This window comes from Epinephelus moara, chromosome 14, assembly GCF_006386435.1.
Source record: "Epinephelus moara isolate mb chromosome 14, YSFRI_EMoa_1.0, whole genome shotgun sequence".
NCBI classification, from domain to species: Eukaryota; Metazoa; Chordata; class Actinopteri; order Perciformes; family Serranidae; genus Epinephelus; species Epinephelus moara.
Window position 1 is genome coordinate 26,269,754 of NC_065519.1, and position 17,178 is coordinate 26,286,931.

Below are 17,178 nucleotides of genomic sequence, written 5' to 3' on the forward strand. Positions count from 1 at the left end.
TTTTCTGTCTGGTGTAATGGCATCATATTCCTCTTTGATGCACTTCTTGGGTTGAATTACTCAAACTCTCCTCTAAAGTTTGGCATAAGACAATGCTTAAAAAATGAACCCAGGGCCATTTAGCTAAGTGATTTCTTTCCCTCTCTCCCTCCATCCCTCCCTCCTCTTTATGCAGTCTGACTTATGACTGACAGTTCACCAGCAGGGGGTTATTGGTTAATGCATAAATGCTAATGTACCAAGTGTAGCTCAGGTCTGCACTGGCTGATTAAATGAATCTTAATGTCTGAGGCTATGCTTTAAACTATACTTCACGTCTACCCTTCAAACCTGAACTGACGTAAAATTATGCCACTTTTGCCGCACATTTTGTGGATGCCTTTTTTTTTTTTTCAGAAACGTATGGCTTTGTTGACATGTTATTAACTTTCGTTTTTGTCCCGAACTATCTGTGAGTAACTATGAAAACTAAAAAACGGCCCTAGAGAAGCTCTGCTGCAGCTCAGCTTTCACAGAGCACAGAGGAAAACCTGAGCTTACTGGCAGTTGGATGCTTGAGCAGGAGTTTGATTGCACTCTGCTGCTGCCACCCACTGGCTACAGAGGAGAATGAAAACATCTTAGTAGTTATGATCATAGTTGGGTGTATTTTGGGGAATGATTCTTAAATAAAGCTCTGAAAAGTGCTTTAGGCTTTCAACTTTGTTATATTTTAGGGTCATATGAGATATGCATTGCCAGCTTTACCAACAAACAATGAGGGGCAAGCTAGAAAATTTGGTTAGCATGTAAATAAGCAGTCTGGTTTGGTTTACAGTGTTTAGACTTCCCCTGTAGAGCAGGTGTGTAACTGATGTCTTTGCTCTCATTGTTGTACATGAGGCCTACAAGTAATTTCTCTGTATTATATTCTCTGTATGTAAATTCTGTTGCGCTGTAATGCAAAGATAATACTTATGCACAGTATTTTCACTTTATTTCTTTGCTATTTACTGTGTCTTACAATCTTAGTTAATTGTGTTAAGTTTTATTGTGTGATTGACACTCTGTTGGCTTTCTGATTATTGTGTGTACATCCTGTGTTAGTAGGCCTGCTGAACGAGTGGGTTAGTGCTTGTGTGTCTCAGGAGATTTCGTTGAAGGCGTAATCATCTCCCAGTTGTGTCAGAAACCTAAACAATATGTAAATAACTAAATTTCTCTTGAAAGTACTGCATGTCTGTTCCTGCTGTCAAAAAGCCCTTGTCGACCACCTCTTGGAGTAGTATATTCTCCGTCATGTTCAGGCCCTGCGACTGGAAACCTAAGTGCGGATCATGTAAATGTGTTAAGGCTGTGGTTGCACCACAGTAATGCCCCCATCTTTATGCTGGAGTATGGCTGCAGATTAGAGTAACTCCACCAACCTTCAGTCCGGCAGACTCTCCATTCGCCTCATATCAGCCAGTAAATTCCTCATTGTTGCAGCCACCATTCCAGCTCCGCAGGGAGTCTTTCTGAGCTAGCTTCTCCATCTCATTCCCACTCTCCCATCCTGGTGCTCTGTAAGGAGAGAGAAAGACAGTGTTATTGTGTCTGCTTGCACACACACACTCACTCACACACATACAGGGAAAGGCTTAAGTAGGCTACCCTGCTGTGTTACTGCCTAGCATAATGCGTCTGCTGCCCCAAGGAGACAGAGTGAAAGAGGCCAGTATGAAGCCTGTACAGAGATGGAGTAATCCCATGCGGGATCAATAGCAAGGTGCAGCCACATGCCTGTACACGCATACCATCACGTCTGCGGATCAGAGAGAAATTGAACAGCAGAGATAGACATTCAGCGCCCCCTTTAAGTGATGTATGTCTTTCAACATCTCCGCTGTCACTGATAATGATAGGGATTTAGTCTCAGAGGACAAGGAGGGAAAGTTAAAGATGGAGGATGACAAGGGAAGAAGGACGTTGTTGACAAACTGAAACACTCAAAACATGAGATGACTTCTGGACCACCACAGCTCTCAGCATAATATAACATAGCACAAGGTAAAAAAAGTTAGCATTTACCATCTTTTAGAGCTGTTGTGCTAATGTCAAGATTACGTCATGATAATTTGGTTGTCTAAAACAATAGAAAAAAGCACTAATATATTTTATCATGTCAAAATGATGTGAAATATTACTTGTATAATTTAAAAATCACAATGTTCTTATCATAAGCTACCAAAGATTTTTATTTACTCCGCTACCAATTTCAGTTTCATTGATTGAATAATTATATCTCCATTGTTATATCAACAAAGAAAATAATCTTGAGATTAGAAAACCTGTCTTGACATTTACCTTTGTCTCCCATGTCATAAAATGACACTCTATTGTCTCTAAAGCTTTCTCACATGCGCTGTCAACGCTGCCACAGCACATTGCATCTGTGGCTGGCAAGGACTTAATCTTTGTCGCTCTTACATGTACTTTTTTTTTTTGTCCTGCTCTGTATCCTTCTCCTACCTGTGTTTCTCACTCTCCAGGGCAGATGAGCTTTTTATCATGCCGCCAGGGTTGGTTGTCTGGTTGAGTGGGTCAGAGCTGCATACGTAAAGCAGTAAAGGACAGACTTGACCTCTACATTGCAATCATGAAGTCTTACTGGGTCAGTGATTAGGATTTGATGAGAAGTGAGCCATTGGGGCATCAGTTGCTCACAGTGCACCGACTATTAAGTAGCCACGCGTGCGTGCGTACACACACACACACACACACACACACACACACACACACATCTGCTGCCCCCCAGACTTTTTTTTTTCTCTCCTCTCTCCAAAGGGACCCAGTTAACCTGTCGCTGCATTCAAGAATAATGATAGGCTGCTGAAAGGTTAGGGCGCTCTAATTGAGTTGTAAAGCGGTTGTTGGCGAGGTGATGACATTTCTCAGTGCTGTCCTGTGTCACAGGGATCTGCAGACAGACTAGGCCAAGTAGAGGAAAAGGGCAGGGACACTGCATTCCTTTAGTGTATACTGCTTTGGCAAAACAGGGCCACTTACCAAAGCAAAGGCAGTTTTCTCTGTCTTTTATTTTAGGATCAATTGCAGCTAGGGCTCAGCAAGATATTGCTATTATTAGATATTGTAAAATGAGACTAGTCATCTTCTTAAATGTTGGATATCGTAAATTGTAAATGTCTCTTCCTGGTTTTAAAGGCTGCATTACGGTAAACTGATGTCATTTTCCGAACTTACCAGATTGCTCTACTGTTCTATAATTTGCCTTTATCCACTTGTCACTATATTCACATTACTGATGTAGTTTTGTCATAAATATTGATTTTTCGATAAATATCTTGTGAGTATTTGAAATGGTTAAGCACTCGGTACCACCTGCACTTTCTTGCTCATCCTTGTAGTCATGTTGTAGCATTTTAATGTTCATCTTTTAATAAAAAATTCAAATTGTCTGTCCTCAATGGCAAGTTTCCCATTGATATCGAAAATGGTGTTGAATATTTTACAATTTTACAAAGCACTGTATCGATGTTGGAAATTCCAGTTTGGTGGAATTATCTGTTGTTTCCATTATTGATTAATCTTCGGATTATTTCTGTGATAAATCAGTTAATTGTTTGGTCTGTGAAATTTCAGCAAATGATTAAAAATGTCCATCAAGTTCTGAGAGCCCAAGGTGGGTTCCTCAGATGTCTAGCTTTGTCAGTCCAATACCCAATTGCTATCACATAGGACCAAGAAACCAGAAAATATTTACATTTTAAAGCTTGGAACCAATGACTTATTTTATTTTAACATAAAATGAATTTTCTGTTGATTGACTAATTGAAAAATCAACTAATTTTTCTAGCCCTAAAAGAAAATGTATTCTTCAGGATAAAGCCGGGAGCTAGTCATTATTTAATTTCTCACGTATTATGGGAATGGTGAAGGGAAAAGACCCAACTGTACAACCTAATGCAGCCATGACGCTATCTTATTGATGGAATGTGCCAAACTTTAACTGAACCTAATCATAATTTTTTTTGTTTTTTCATCAGAAAATTCTACAACACCTGCCTGAGAAGATCTACAACCGATGGCAGTTTCACAGTATAGGTATGCATCATATAAAATCTTGGCACTACCTTAAATGCTAAGCTTTGTCCCTCTGCTGCTCCTCACAGGTAGTTTTATATACTGTGCATGTGTCTTTCCTCCTTATGCTTCTGTAACCTCTAAGATACACTTAAGGACAGAAAATGGTCACCACAACCATGCCTAAGCCTTTTATAATGAAGAGAAAATAATTAGTCTTAGAAGGGGATGTAAATGGGAAATGCAAATGAGCACTTCATTTGAAATGCAAATAAGTAATTGAATTATGCTGCCATGATTTCAGTCCCACACAAAAAAGGAAAACCCTTGCAAGAAGCGATAACCCCAATTATAACTGTTGTTTGTCAGCCATTGGCAGCTAAACAGTCTAGGTCTAGATCACTGTCGTAGATTGGCCTTCCCCCCTTAGGCTTGTAATTCCAAATATCAAGACTCATCTCGGGTTGGATGCCCCAGACAAATGCCCTATTTTGTCAGTCATTGCACAACAAATCATCACAGGCTTAAGACTGCCTCTTGGCTTTTAAGTTTGCCTCTTGGCTTTTTCTTGAACTCGCATAGAATTTTCCTTGGCGCCCATCAGCTCATGTGTCACTGGTCAAGATGCTGTGCTTTCACTGTGTACTTCTGCTTTGAAGAATGTGCGGCGGTGGATGGATAGCTTCTTGACATACCTGAGTTTTAGTTGAATTGAACTTTTTCTTTCATATAATGTTTTTTTATCACACCGTGTCCAGTCGCATTGCAGCATTTCAGTGCCCTGGGACAAATTCCTCACGGTGGTCAGGAATGATGTTAATGACTTTAGTGGGTTTTGTCCTTTTTAGCTGAGGATTGCAAGGTCCCAGACATTTAATGCAGACGATTCAAAGCTCAAAGAAAATTCTTACTCCTTTTATCATATTCAGTTTGCTTACTTTGAATTCTTTCTGATCAAAGCCGAAGACCTTGGGAAGGATTTTTTATGTGTCTGCAACACAGAAATGTTTTTTATGAACCTGATGAGAGGAGAACTGTCAAACCAGACAAACACACTTGTAAACTCACACTCTTACATGCAAACACATCAGCTTTGCTACACTTTTAAAATAACTTCTCTTCATGGCTGCCACCGTAATATATCTGTGTCAAATCCCGGTTAAGGACCTTGTTGACCAAAACTTAAACACACCTCTGGAGTGTCTTAACTTTTGCCCTAACATAATCCCAATTTCATCCTTAATCTTAAACTTAAAATCCCTGTAAGAACTAGCCGGCATTTCTTCACATCCCACAGAGACCTCATAAGAACAGCGCTGTCTGCAAGCTGTCAAGAGAGTATGTCCTAAATCACACACACAGACTGTATCCGCCCAAGGTATTTAGCAATCAGAGCAATGTCTCATTTGATTACAGCGGAACCAGATTGCCTTCATGAATGCTTGTCGCTGCCGACTGATGTTAATTTTCATCAGGAAAATGTGAAGCCTTGCCACCCTTCCCACTAGTTTGTCAAGACCAACCATCAAGGTCAATTTGTCTCAGTGGAGATGACAAGCAGGTCCCTCCCTGTCAGCTTTGTGTCATTTGTTATGTGTGCTTGTTGTATAGCATATTTCTGTTGAATATTTGGATGGCAAAAGTTTCTGACAGTTGCACTTTTATTTCTTTGTTCCAGGTTCTATTCTGAAAAAGCTTCTACACACTGGAAATTCATTCAAGGTAAGTGCTGTTTTTATTGTTGTTATTGCCACATGAATATGAAAAATCGCCATCTTCCAGCCGCATAATGCACTGCGGTACTAATCGTTTGTGTATCTGTTAATGTGTCCCAATCTCCTCCTGTTTAGATCCGCTGTGAGGGGATTCGTCTCTTCCTGCTGTGGCTGCAGGCCCTGAGGGACAACTGTGCTGAGGAGCAGTTCCTTATCTTTGCCTGTCTGGTGCCAGGTTTCCCTGCTGTGCCCTCCACCAGAGGGCCCTGTACCCTCGACACCATCATTTACAACCCTTTCTCCAACCCTCCTGATGGTGAATATGAATGTTTCTACCTGTGTGAATTTAAAATGACATTTGCAGAGCGTGTGTTGTGATGAGGGGGGGTCACTGAGGTCAAACTGTTATCAGATTGCGCGGGTTCCTTTTTAGTGGGGAGCTCTCGCTTTCCTACACTCACCTCAGCCCTTTGTATCTGTTGACTTGAGCAGCTAAGGTGGTGCCTGAGGAGATTACCCCGCTGGTTCCGGCTGTTGTGGGAGAAAAGGTTGCAGATGACCAGACCTGTTACATCCTTGAAACCCTGCTCAAGTACATGGTCATCCAGGTAATATTTAATTATGTCAGGAAAGACATGCAACCTAGCCAGATTATTGGCTTCAATGTGGTTATCATGGTAAACAGATTTGCATTTGTATAATGCCTTTCTAGTCTTTCCACTGTTTAAAGTGCTTTTACACTGCATTACACATCTACCCATTCATACATAAAAAGAAAGACTATCTGCACAAACAATGGTTATCATGCCAAAAATACATCGCCTGTATATGAATAATACTCCACAGCGTATGTGTTTTCGTGATCATGATACTGACATGAGTACTCTGTATGTTATCCCTGTCTTGATGACAGTAACACGAAAAACTAAATACAATATCAGTGTTAAGTGTGTAAAGTTTGAGTCTGTGAATCATCTGTGTACCTAGCCCATGCCATTTTCCTTTTTGTGTACCATTTGTTAAAGAAGCCTTCAAAGTATTGTGTTGCAAACAATGTACTGTCGCTTTCTGAGTGATGCTGGAACCATCTTCTCTCCCTGTAGCCTGACCTTGTCTTTTGTGCTCTGTCTACCAGGCATCCAGTTTAGAATGGAGGAACAAAGAGAACCAGGACACTGGCTTCAGGTTTCTCTTCAGCCTGTTCAAGAAGTACTACCTTCCACATCTATTCCCCTCCTTCACCAAGCTTACAAATCTCTACAAGCCTTTATTAGGTAAGGTAGCATACATTATATATACTGTGTATCGGGTCGGCAGCAACATTTGCTCAAGGGCAAGAATCTCTCTGTATCTCTGTCTCTCTCTATTTATAGATATATATACACACACACACACACACACACACGTATATTTATATACATAATTTTTTACAAAAATTTATTCAAATCAAATGAAATTAATCAAATGAATGCAAAGAAAGCTACTTCATGATCTAACTTTTAGATTTATTTATTTCAAATCAGTGCTGCACTGCTACAACAGTGTGGCTGAAGTGACAAAATAGCAGCATGTAATTAACCCTGTGAGACTCATACTGAAGACACATTTGTCTTTTTTTTGGGAGGGGGGGCAAGGGATCTGAAAAATACTGCACACAAAAAAGTGCGTAGTTTATGCCCTGGGACTAACATAAAGTGGACATGTCTGTAAAGGGGAGACTCGTGGGTACCCACAGAACCCATTTTCATTCAGATATCTTGAGGTGAGAGGTCAAGGGACCTTTGTGAAAATGGCAATGCTGTTTTTCCCTCACCAAAATTTAGCTTATCTCTGGAGCATTATTTAGCCCCCTTCCTGAGAGGCTAGCATAACATGGTTGGTATTCCTTACGTGATGTTTAATCTCTTGCTCTTTGTCTTCCTCTCGCTTTTCTCCCTTTGTCCTGTTTTTTTCTTTCTCCCTCTGTCACCATCCTTTACTCTTCGTCTCGCTGTATCGGTCAATTAGACCTCCCCCACCACAGACCAAAACCCTTGTATGTGCCAGTGACGCGGAACAATGAGAGCACCTTCTGCACCAGGGACCAGTACCTGGCACCCCGAGTGGCCTTCATCACCTGGCTTGTCACCTTCTTCCTGGAGAAGAAGTATGTCAGCAGTGCTGCTGTGGCGCAGAGCGCCAAGAATGGCACAGAGGTCATTCCCAAACTCATCCAGGTAAGCATGAGAGTCTTACAGTCACTGAGGATGGAAGAGGTAGGCTATTGTAACGGTGTTTTTGCAGTAAAACGCCTGAACTCTTGTATCTGTATGAAGACACATAGGCACACAAATATTCAGGCACATCTATTATTTTTTGTTTCACAGAGGAAAGGGTTTAAGACGTTGTAAGCTTTTTTTAAGCTTTAGTTGCAATATTATGTTCTTATGCAAACTCCTTTAAAGTATTAGAGTACACATTATTTGTGAAAGTTGTGAAATATACACTGTCATGTATTTGCAGTGAAATATTGGGCAAATATATTGCTACAAATACATTAAGAAGAGTGCAGATGCAGACAGGATCTGCTGTTAAGTCAGTATATGAATGGATGTTATGACAGTTGCAAACCTGTAGAATACTTACTCTCAAAAATATATTGGATGTTTTTTCGAGCCCATACACAAGCAGGCCTCCAAAATCAGATAACACATAAAATTCCAACATCACTGTTCACAGCCCCCTGCAGTCCTGGTAAATCGTGTCCCTCAGTGTTTAACGTGTATTATTTATCAGTGTTATTTATGCACAGTACTGCAATTTTGTGTATTTGTTTTTGGGCATAGTAAATACAAAGAGTGACAGTTATCATGGGGAGAGAAAGAGGGGGCTACAATGCAAAATTACTATTATTATGATTGCATAAAGGTTGAAAATCATTTTTCAGTTATGACCACTGCAGTAATCTGATTCCTTATAGAAATGTCCAGAAAACACAACTGATCAACTACAGAATTTCTACTTAATGAGACTCTAGCATTCCATTCTGGGCCGAAGCAGCCCGACAGCATACTCAGGGACGCTCATTTTTCACTGTGTCTCTGTGGTTACCCAGACTGTCACTGCAGGCAGTAGCAGCCAGGAGAAGGAGAAGGATAAGACATCAGATGGGGATCCGAACGGGCCTGCAGGGGAGCCTGAGAAGAGCCACTCCAACAGCAGCACGCTGTCAGATCGACGGCACAGTGATTCCAGCTTGTGTAGCATCGAGGAGGAGCACCGCTATGTCTATGACATGGTGCATGCCATCCTGCTGTCCACCAGAGACAATGTGAATTTTGTCAACGAGGTCTTCCACCAGGTACAGTGGGGTCACCATTTCTTTATTTCATGTTTACAAATGAATTTCATTGCATGTGGTTTTCATTCAGTATTCTAATAAGAATTCAGACTGGATGGTGACACTGTGATAACATGTACATGTTGCCCTCTGCTGGCCATTTGTTAACATTACTTATAGATCACTCCCACCACCAAAACACCTATAATACTGTAACACTTCAAATTAAAAGTCCATGTTCCTCCTCCTAAGGCCTTCCTGCTGCCATCTTGCGAGGCATCAGCAACCAGGAAGGTGATCAAAGTATACAGGAAGTGGATACTGCAGGAGAAGCCCAGCTTCATGACAGAGCCTGAGACAACTACACAGGAAGATGAGGTTGATCAACGCTCTGAACAGATACTCAGCACAGAGACTAACAGCATGCACACACAGGTAAAACCCCTGATACAGGCAACCAAATAATGTACATTTTAGCATAGCATACATATATATATATATATATATCTTCTGTTTAGTTATTATATAGTAAAAGGGTCCAAATGGATTGGTAGAGAAGCTTAGACTTTCCAAAGAAGACCTGTTATGTGTGCACCTTTGAAGAAGTGTAGTTTAGATATTAAAATATTATGAACACACAATATAACATTACACCATGGGGGATTTCTTGAAAGCCATGGGACTGATAAGCTGGTCAGCACACAAATCTGCAACGCACTTATTACAGTTTGCAAAAGAACTCATTTTAGGTGCTTCTGTTAAAACTTAAAACGATTTTGAGTGTGTGATTCTAACTCCAGTTCGCCTGAATTGACACACTCACCTGTTTCTCACATCATAAGCTAAAACATGCACACTATGGGGGTCTCAAAACAGCATAATTAAACAAGTTATGACCATATAATGTTTATCTTTACAAACATGTAAGCTTTTTTCTGTCATGGCTATAGTATCTGTCTAAATTAGGATTGTACCACATAGCATTTTTGTACATTGGAAGCTTCCATTGAGGTTTTCAGATGAAGCTTTAAATGTTTGTTGTCATATTTTATGATGTCATCACCTTAAAAAAAAAATTGAAATCCATGAACAAAAAAAATCTCAATTCGAATAATGATTTATCAGATTAAATGAGTAATTTTTTCTTTATTAAATCAACATGTAAGTATAACTTGTCAATTTGTCAACAGTTTGTACATACATACATACCTACATGTACATGTACTTGTTTTGGAAAGGCTAAACGCCAGCATGTATTGTATTGAAGCAGAATATTTCATTAGATAAAAACACCTGAGTTTTGAAAATGATTACATCTTTTTTCAATAAATGTTGGCTCTTAGACTTTACAATGCCCTGGAGTTATTGAACATTTTTGGGGCACATGAGTCAGAAACAATCTTAGGCAGCTGCCACTGGAATCTAATTCTACAAATAGTATTATACTAATAAAATGTATGTAGCCTAATCTTTATCTGCAATTGTGCAGAAATACCAGGTTTAAATAGAATAAATAGACAGCATTCGAATTTGAATGTCAACATTTCGAATGAAGCTTCAAGTGTTCTTTACAGCCTTTGTCAAAATATCTTAGCTTATGTCTACTGACCAGTTGACTGGTCTGCTTTTTTTCTACCAGATGATAGAGAGTCACGGCCACAGACGGTCATCCAGCTGGGGGAGGACTTATTCATTCAGCAGCGCCATCAGTCGCGGCTTTCTCACAGAGGAGCAGAACAGGGATGTCAAGGCTGGTATCCAGCCCACACTACAGGTCTGTCTCCATGCTCAGTTTACCTTTATCTTGAATCACAGTATTCAGTGATTAGAATCAGAAATATGTACTGTATGTCTTTGTGGGCAGCATGGTGGAGAGTTTTAGGTTTGAACCTGCTGACTGCTGCAGCCCTTCTGTGTTGAGTTTGCATGTTCATGGCCTCATGTTGTTGTTTTGTTGGTTTTATCCATGTTTTCTGGCTTCCTCCCACAGTCCAAAGACATGCAGGTTAATTGGTGACTTTAAATTGCCCGTAGGTGTAAATGTGAGTGTGAATGGTTGTCTTTCTTTATGTGTCAGCCATGTGATAGTCTGGCGACCTGTTCAGGGTGTACCCTGCCTCTCAGCTGGCATCGGCTCCAGCAGCCTGTGACCTTTAAGAGGATAGCGGTTACAGAAAAAGGATGTATGGATGACTTTATACTGCTGTTTACTTGACCTTAATGTGTCTTAATGCCCTTATATGTGTAGGTGTTCCTGACCAACTCATCCAATGTTTTCCTGCTGGAGCCATGCCAGGATGTAGCTAAACTCCTGGATAACCAGGTGGAGGTGTGCAAGGGTGTTCTCAGCATCTACCGGCACATGATCATGGAGCACACGATGAATACACAGACATGGTCAGTACGATATGAAGATACACATGAAATTTGATTTTATTTGATGATTCTTTATCACTTCACCTATTTTTTGACAATGTTCTGATTTACTCTTTGTGTTCTGCAGGGAGCAGATGCTGCAGGTACTGCTAAGAGTCACTGAGGCAGTGATGAAGAGGCCACAGGAAAACCAAAGAAAAGACAACTTTGCTGAAAGTTTAGCATCTATACTTTTTAGGGTATGTCTACAGTTGGTGCTTGGATTACATTTATATATGGTGTTTAGCACACATTTATATATAGTGTTTGTTGTCATACCTGCTCTCTGCACTGTAATTACAGAATAATGAATGTACATAATTTTGTGCAATTTCCTTTATGAATAACATCCATGAGTTGTTGTTCAGGTACCTTTTATGTGCTAGGTATGAGTGTGTGTGTCTTGGATGGATTGGTTGTTGACAAATAGGCAAAGAGACACTAAACCAAATAAGATGTATCATTTTCAGAATTCTGTTGTCACATCTTATCAGCGGGTGGAATTCAGAGCTGCAACCCTGTCTGTCCATGCTAATTCATCTTTCCCCCATCTCATCTCTCATTCAGACCATCATTGTGGCGTGGGTGCGAGCCAACCTGTGCGTATTTATTTCCCGGGAGCTATGGGACGAGCTGCTGGCAGTGCTGTCCTCTCTTACCTGCTGGGAGGAGCTGGTGACAGAGTGGGCCAGCATCATGGACTCGCTGACGGCTGTCCTGGCACGCTCGGTTTATGGCCTGGACATGGCCAGCCTGCCTCTGGACAAACTCAGCGAACAGAAGGAGAAGAAGCAGCGAGGACGTGGTGAGGGGGAGGAATGGTGGGAGGGGGAAACTGAGGATTGGGATGGCTAGACTTTGTGTGAACAAAGGTTTGAAACTGACTTTGTTCTCTAATTGTGAAGCTTTTAAATGTCGAAGACATTGCATTAAACCTCACTTGTATAGATTTGGTTCAGATTTTTGTGTAACAGATTTTCTGAATTGATAAAGAAGTTGTATGCGGCATTCAGAGTATATCTATGGAATTGCTTGCATACAGCTCTCATCATGGAGGTGGCTTAGCTAGTGGCTAGCAGCTAACAGTGCTAACAGCAGAAATAGTGCTTAGAACGGCAACAGTGCTGACAGAGCTAATGGCGTTAACATGTGGGGGAACCAGAGGGTGGACGCTATGCTTCCGCAATGACGCTGTAGGTCAGGATGGCATTATAAGCAGAAACTGCAGCATGAGAGCAATGCATAGCAGCAGCAATAAGCTAGCCAGTGGGGAACACACACAGGGACTCACATACACTAACATGCACATATGGCCAGTCCAGCATACAACAACGAAGAACAGAGAAGCTCAGATTACAACCCACACAGCTCAGGATGCCATTACTCCACTATATCTTTATATAGCTGTTAGTGGTTAGCTGTTTTATTAATGCTCTGCATGTCACATACAGCTCCTGTAGATAAAAAAAAAAAAACACAGCTCAATGAATGTGGCCTTTTAAACAACTGAGTGCTGACAGTTAGCCATTTGATTGATTATTCAATCACCAAAATTAATTAACAACTATTTGATGAACGAATTGATACAATCTGTCATTAAACTGGAGATAGACAAGTTATTTCATCATTATGAAGTAAATGTGCACGCACAAGTCACAATGTAATAGCTATAGAATAATGACATCATCAGTGTTTAGATTGGTTCCCTATAAGCTTCGCTTTCACTATGCAATTCTGTCTGCCACCCAGTACTATCTCCCGGGAAAATGAAGGCTCGGGGCGATGGTGGTGTAGTGGATAGAGCAGGCGCCCCATGTACAAGGCTGTTGCTGCAGTGGCCAGGGTTCAACTCCAGCCTGTGGCCCTTTGCTGCATGTCATTCCCCCTCTCTCTCCCCCCTTCACACTAAACTGTCCTATCGATTAAAGGCAAAAACGGCCAAAAAATATCTTTAAAAAAAATGAAGGCTCCGTTTACAGCAAAGGGAAATGAGTCAAGCATTGCGCAACCAAAACAGGAAGAGGATAGAGCTTTTGTTTTCCCCAGTAGCTATGACTAGTTATACAAGAGTGTTGGAAGCTTAACTATTGTGTTGAGTTGCCTCTTAGTGAAATGCTCTGAGTGATGCCGTCTATGTCTAGGGCTTTTATTGTGAAAGGTAAGAACAAAAGGAGTAAGGCTGTAATGTGCTCCCATTTAAGATATGGTAAGCAATAAAGAGTTGGTTGTCTTGGTTCAGACTACAAAGCCTCCGTGTTATTACCTTCATAAGTATAGGCACAACACACAACCCTTAGCTACAGTATCAGTGTAAGTGCTTTGCAGTTATTATCCCCAGGACTGGAAATGGCGGACAGTGAAATAACCGAAGTATTGTGGAAAGTGTGGTGGTTGTTAGTCTCTGAGGAAAATGGAAAGCTATCCGGTTGTCTTTGCAACAGCAGCGCCAACAATTATATACCACTTGGAAATGGTGTTGAAAACTTGTCTGTCTCCACTTTTAAAAAAGCTAAAAATTCTGTTATTCCAGTTTTCCTATTGAAAGATACATGGATTTTTCTGTTTTGTGTCATGTAAACTGAATACCTTTAGGTTTTTGACTTTTGGCTAAACACCTGTAACATATATAATGCACAGCCACCATCCATCACTATGCCCTGCTGTCTTCCATAATGTCTTTTTTAATATTACCACTGGTGGTTGCCAAAGTCTGAAATTGTCAAATCGTACACATCATGGCTTGAAGTGTGCACTTGACAATTACCTCATGCTAGTTCAGATATCCAAACCACATGCAAGGTTAAGGAAATGGGCGGACACTGATGTTGACAGCCACAGCAGCAGTATGTGGGGTGCTAGGATTCAAAAAACCTGTTCTTTAAGATCTACCATACAAATAACCACAGTTGTTAATAAAGAAATGTACACACTGACACCTCATTACTCAGCAAGTGTTGTTCTCTGAATGTCAGGTGTGATCCAGGACTCTCAGAAGGCAGCGGCAGTGGCACGTTCCTTCTCACTGAGCTGGAGGAACCAAGGGGAGCAGAGCGGGCCGGGAGTTCAGGAACCCATGAGGATTCGCTCCGCCACTACGTCAGGAGCTCCTGGTGTTGAGAAGGCCCGTAACAACGTCCGACAGAAGGCCTCCGGTAAGTGCTTGTGATGTCAGTGATAACATTATTGTATTAGCTGTGTATTACTATACCATCAAAGCAGGTAAAAATATACTACAAAGGAGTTTCTTTAAGGCCCTCCATATGTGTGTATTCTATATCCATGCTGTATTAATCCTCTGGCTTTGTGTGGGCCAACAACACTGTACTGATAAGCTTTCGGAGCACAGCATCAGACCACAGGGTTTATCAGAGGTATTGACTGCGTGTGAAAGCCTTCAGACAGGTCCATGTGTACGCTAGCCCAGGTGTCGTTGAAAGGCCCACCACCAAAGACAAAGAGGCCAGCAGATGGCCCCCATTGTTCCCCCTCACATGTCACTGGCCAATGTCAACATGTTTCCATGTCAGCTCGATTGCAGGCATACAGCACAATCCCCCCCGACGGCATGTCAAAGGCCAGCTTTGGACACTCATTGTCATTAGCTCAATTCAGACACGGCAAACACCCCTTATCTGATGGGAATGTGGCAGGCTAATTATAAGTTGAGCTGGGAGGCAGTAGAGTAGTTACTAGCTGCAGTGCCTGTCTTGCTCGTCTTAATTTTGTCTAGACAGAATCTTAATGTGGAGGATAAAAGACAGAGACGATCCCTTTTCCTTTCCTGGCCTTCCGCCTTCCCAATTACCACAAACGTTCTAAAATGACGAGCTTGTTGAGCTAGGAGCAGATGTATTTGTGCCTGAAGGATGAAGTCTTAAAAGGGGTGTGTACGTGTGTGTGCCTTTGTGTGTGTGTGTGTGCTGACACATCTATTATGTGTCTCATGTGCATGTTTATGCACCTATTCTGTTTATTTGTATCTACATGCAAGCAAAGATGGACATTAAACACTACCGCTTCAAATTCCCTTCCCTTTCTTTGGCCTAATTGGATTTCTCCCACATTGATCTTCAAAGGCCCGGCAGCCCTCCTCCCTACTCCTCAAGAGAGGGCCCACACATCAATTGCACGGCAGTTTTTGATAGTTTCATTAAGAGTGTAATTAATGCTCATTAATATGCATAAATGGGAAGCAGTGGCGGGCTGTAGCAGAGACGATGTATCTCTCTTACTGAAAGGCATAATTAAAGTGTGCTGAAAGCAGAGAATAGAACCGTCCTCTTTCATTGCTCTCTTTGAGATTAAGCCTGAAGTGCTATACAGACACAACGGCCAATGCCTCAGCATTGACAACTGTCAAAACTTGGCTGCACTTCTGCATGCAAATACAAACTAATATTGTTGAGAGATCATGTCTTGATAATGGAGACGACGGCTGGATATTTCATTATGGGACTCATTAAGCTTCTACAGCTGCAGAGACGCAGTTGAAGCAGCTCTCACTCTGCTGTCGCTGGGATGGTATACCTTTAAGTAAACTGTGATATCATAAGATAATATAATTTATATGAAATATAGAAAATAAAGTAGTAGGTTTGGCCTGCACGTGTTTTTTTGTGTGTGTGTGTGTGTGTTATGGTGCACCACTTAGATAAAGCATTCTAGTTAAAAAACAAAATCAAAAAAGCAATACACAATATATGTATCTTAGCACAGGGTTTATGGTTAATGAATTAAAAAAAATCTAATACTTTTAAGTTATGTCAGATTTCGTAGAGAGCAGTATTGCTATGTGTGAAGTGTTAGCCCAAACTAATTTCTTTTTTAAAAGCCTTTTAATAATGTTAGCCTGTCATCATCCCCCCTCCCCCTTTAACAATTGTATCTTGTTTTGTTTTATTATGGGTAATTTTTCAATTTAAGTCTCTGTAATTTGATCTGCTAGATTTTATTTAGCACGGTGCCAGTTAGTGTTAACTTTGTGTTCCCTGTGTAAAACATTTTGTAGCTCTGTTTTAAAAGTTGCCATATAAATAAAGTTTTTAATTAGGGATGCCTTGATCACTTTTTTTTTTTTTGCCTCCAATAGCAATTGCTAATTGTCTATGAGCCATATTGGCCGAGACACAACCAATGTTCCTTTTTGTAGCTGGTATTATAGGTCAGTGTGACTGCTGTGTAGTGTGTTGGGATCTCCCCCAGATGGCAGCATACCCTAGGCTATAAATTCTGTGTGACTGTTTGGGTTGAGCTGAATATTTATTTATTTATTAAGATTATTTTTTGGGGCTTTTATGCCTTTAATTGACAGGACAGTGTAGGATGAAAGGGGAGAGAGAGAGAGCGGGAATGATAAGCAGCAAAGGGCTGCAGGCTGGAATCAAACCTGCAGCCGCTGCAGCAAGGACAGCACCTTTGCACATGGGGCGCCTGCTCTATCCACTAATCCGCCGATGCCCTTGAATACTTATTTTTAATGTCAGTCTCTTACTCTTGTGATCAAAAAATATCTGGAGCTTAGTTTTGAGATTGTTCTGTAAATAATTTTCTAATTAATAATTTGAAAAAGCATTTTCTCATCAACCCAGATCAAATTCAGCTTTAAATAACACCCATTTCAGGTTTGAACTCCACCTGCTTCTGGTTTAAACTTTGTCTATTACAAAT

At 41.0% G+C, this 17,178-nt stretch overlaps 1 protein-coding gene across 7 annotated transcripts in view; it reads left to right on the top strand.

The window, feature by feature from the left end:
- Positions 1-17,178, top strand: part of ralgapa2 (Ral GTPase activating protein catalytic subunit alpha 2) — a 113,899-nt gene that overhangs the window by 25,609 nt on the left and 71,112 nt on the right. For all 7 annotated transcript variants that reach the window (XM_050062709.1, XM_050062712.1, XM_050062710.1 and 4 more), the window contains exons 4-16: positions 4,026-4,083; positions 5,741-5,784; positions 5,913-6,093; positions 6,270-6,385; positions 6,913-7,051; positions 7,785-7,993; positions 8,872-9,117; positions 9,349-9,531; positions 10,736-10,870; positions 11,345-11,493; positions 11,600-11,711; positions 12,079-12,316; positions 14,484-14,663. In XM_050062709.1, coding sequence (XP_049918666.1) covers positions 4,026-4,083; positions 5,741-5,784; positions 5,913-6,093; positions 6,270-6,385; positions 6,913-7,051; positions 7,785-7,993; positions 8,872-9,117; positions 9,349-9,531; positions 10,736-10,870; positions 11,345-11,493; positions 11,600-11,711; positions 12,079-12,316; positions 14,484-14,663 — 1,990 coding nt within the window. The remainder of the gene's footprint in view (positions 1-4,025; positions 4,084-5,740; positions 5,785-5,912; positions 6,094-6,269; positions 6,386-6,912; positions 7,052-7,784; positions 7,994-8,871; positions 9,118-9,348; positions 9,532-10,735; positions 10,871-11,344; positions 11,494-11,599; positions 11,712-12,078; positions 12,317-14,483; positions 14,664-17,178) is intronic.